Consider the following 3120-nt stretch of genomic DNA (forward strand, 5'->3'; position numbering starts at 1 on the left):
ATTTTATATAATAATAATTTTATCATAATAGAGTTTAGATAATAATATAATAATAATTTTATTGTAATTTAAATTTCTGTTGTGGTCTAATTATAATTATTTATAAATTATTAATGATTTAATCTCATCCATTAATGTTAATGTTTGATAAACACATTAAATTTAAAAGTAATAACATATTATTAAAGATGGTCCTCTCTTTGCCTCTACACACATTTTTTTTACCGTTTTCACTTACTAAAAATACTGAGAAATTGTCATCCTTCGTTCCAATTTTTTTGCATCAAAATCTTTCAGATTTGTTTCAATCACGCTAAGGTAAATATTTTAATTTTTTTATTATTATTAGTACTCTCTTTCATATTTTGATTTTTATGTTTTTTATTGTATTTTTTTATTTATATATAAATATTTTTTATATTACTTTTTGGAATATTATGTTTTTTTATGGTGTTTTATTCAAATCGGACGGTCCGATTTGTTTAAAGAAAAAATAAACTACAAATCGGAGAGTCTGATTTGTTGGAAGGAAAAAATAAACTACAAATCAGATAGTACGATATGTATTTTTTTTTTTTAAATAAAAATCAGATGATCCGATTTTAACATTAAAAATTTTTTTATTTTCGAAATCACAAATCGATACTATTTGTAATTGTTTGTTTAAAAAAAAAATAATACAAACAAATCAGTACCTCCGATTTGAATATCCCATACCAGTGTGAAACACACCTCTCCTCACAGCTTCTTGTTATACACCTCTCTCTCTCTCTGACACATAAAAAATAATCCACACTCGATCATCACTCGATCATCCGTCCAGTGAGACACAACTCGGAATGCTCAAAATAGACGAGTCAAGCAAATTTAATTATGATATTTAAAAACAGGTCAATTTGTCGACTCGAATAACGGCGAGTTAACATCGAGCACGGAATGGCTCGTCTAAATGATTTTTTTTTTCTGGTTATATAGTCTCTTTTTACAGGTGTCTCACTACCCTAATTCATAACCCTAAAATGGCTCTCAACTCTCATTTCAGACGCTCTGCTCTTCTGCAAATAAATTGAAAAAAATTTACCAAAGTCTACAATATAAATTTGTTTATTTTTTTGGGTGTCTAGAATATAAATGAGTTTGATTTTTAACTACAATGCCGGAGAGGTTTAGAGTTTCACACAATGATGCAAATGCCATATCATAGAATATCCGCCCTAGATCTTTCCAGCAAAATATAATTGCTGGCGTGTTCTATGTTTAGGAAATTGTTTCTTGAGTCATACAAATTAGAAGCTGAGAAGAAAAAAGAACACGGAGAAAAATTAAGATATTAAATGCAAAATAGAAACATAGCTAAATTAGAAAAATCCATCGGCTACGAATATTCAAAAAGAAAATAATAACCACAAAATTAAACACTTAATTGAGATATCGTTTGGCTAAAATTCAATTCAACAAAAAAACTATAGAGCAAAAGTTTTCCCGAGACCCCTCCTTGGAAGGAATACTAGTTTGGCTATAACAAACTAAAAGAAAGAAAACTAATCAAACAAACTGAAGCCCATGTCATCGTCACTCTCTTCCTTGGGCTCCTCCTGCAAATGAAAAATTCACAAGTGCAAAGGGTAAGCTAAAAAATCATGCAATATAACCTTTTATAAAGCTGTGAGGTTAACCACAACTGATAAATAATGGTAATTACACTTGATAATCCAATTAACTAGGTTGTCATTTTACTGGTTAGTTTGAGTGATGATAATTCGCATCAACAAATATAGCATTTTTTATCCTTTTATAGGAAAACATACAAGTATTTCTTTTTTTAGAAGAAAAGAGCATACAAGTCTGTAAGTAATTTTTAGAAGAAACATTATTTAGCTACCAGATTAGTCATACGATTCAAACCTTGATTCACATAGAACAAACAAAAATATCAATTACACAAGTTACAAAAATATGCAAACACAATTCAGTAACAAATGCCTTAAATTTCCTAATCTGATTGAAGTTTGCAAGATAAAAGTTTAATCAATTGCAATTAGAAAAATCATGACATCACATCAGTCATTAGCATCCTCATTTCAAAACTTTTTTCATATCTAAATCATTTTTAAAATCAAAATATTCAAAATCTGAAAATTCTAACAGTGTATCATTGTTTATAATCCATAACATTATATTGACAAATTTCACAACAGAAAGAACTAATTTAAAAACCTAACAAAATACGCTATCACCATTTCTTAATATGCCTAACTAGCAATTAGAAATTATATCAAGACAAAAAAGTATTCAAATTGAATACCTTCTTCTCCTCCTTGGCAGGTGCGGCTTCAGCAGCACCACCGGCGGCGGCACCGCCAGCAGGAGCTGCGACGGCGACGGCACCACCGCCACCAGATCCGGCGTTCAAGACGAGATCCTCGATGTTCCTCTTCTGAGCAAGCTTTGCGAAGAGGCTGGGCCAGAATGCCTCAACTGTAACATTAGCAGCCTTCAACAAAGTGTTAATCTTCTCCGCCTGAACGAACACACAAAAACGACAACAAATTGTTACAAGACGCAGAAGAGAGAGATCTAAAACATAATGCGGTTGAATGAATTGAAATGAGAATAGAGAGAAAGTACTAACAGTGATTGGGATCTCTTCGTCGTGGAGAATCAAAGAGGCATAGGTGCAGCCCAACTCGCTGGAACCCATTGCAGAGCAAGTGAATCGTTTGAAGCTAGGAATGCGCCTGGTGCTCTGAACTGCAACGTTGGCTAGGGTTTTTACTTCTTCAGCTGTGCAGGTCTATATATAGTAGTGATACTCATGTTCATTGGGTTTCCCTATTTTTTTTATTTTTTGAGGTTTTCTTTTTCTTTTCGTCTTTTTTTTTATATTATTTTTGTGGTTTGAGCAAATTATGGGTTGGGCTGTGTTTGGACTATGTACTTTTAACAGATGGGTCATCAGTACTTGGATTTCGTAGTTGGGCTTATTAAGGCCATGGAGAATTATGCCAATCCAAAACTTCAGAGAGCTTTAGCCCAAAATAGTTCCAGAGCCAAAAACAGACAAAAAGGATCTCTCTTGTACTAGCGACCAAATCTTTACCAGTGATCCTCCAATTCATA

At 32.2% G+C, this 3120-nt stretch overlaps 1 protein-coding gene across 1 annotated transcript; it reads right to left on the reverse strand.

Moving 5' to 3' along the window:
- Positions 1327-2790, reverse strand: LOC107623163 (60S acidic ribosomal protein P1). The gene is made up of 3 exons (XM_016325327.2): positions 2633-2790; positions 2306-2521; positions 1327-1595 (listed from the first exon to the last, which is right to left on the reverse strand). The coding sequence occupies exons 1-3, from the start codon at positions 2699-2701 to the stop codon at positions 1542-1544; spliced, it is 339 nt and encodes a 112-aa protein (XP_016180813.1). The 5' UTR covers positions 2702-2790; the 3' UTR covers positions 1327-1541.

The sequence above is a fragment of the Arachis ipaensis genome, chromosome B10 (genome assembly GCF_000816755.2).
Source record: "Arachis ipaensis cultivar K30076 chromosome B10, Araip1.1, whole genome shotgun sequence".
NCBI lineage: Eukaryota > Viridiplantae > Streptophyta > Magnoliopsida > Fabales > Fabaceae > Arachis > Arachis ipaensis.

What these genes read in the sequence shown, in the direction of transcription:
- LOC107623163 (XM_016325327.2), bottom strand. Translation starts at nt 2,701, where the DNA reads ATGGGTTCCAGCGAGTTGGGCTGCACCTATGCCTCTTTGATTCTCCAC. An exon ending in ACGAAGAGATCCCAATCACT is followed by an intron (nt 2,522 to 2,632) that starts GTTAGTACTTTC and finishes GTGTTCGTTCAG; the next exon opens with GCGGAGAAGATTAACACTTT. An exon ending in CTGCCAAGGAGGAGAAGAAG is followed by an intron (nt 1,596 to 2,305) that starts GTATTCAATTTG and finishes TTTCATTTGCAG; the next exon opens with GAGGAGCCCAAGGAAGAGAG.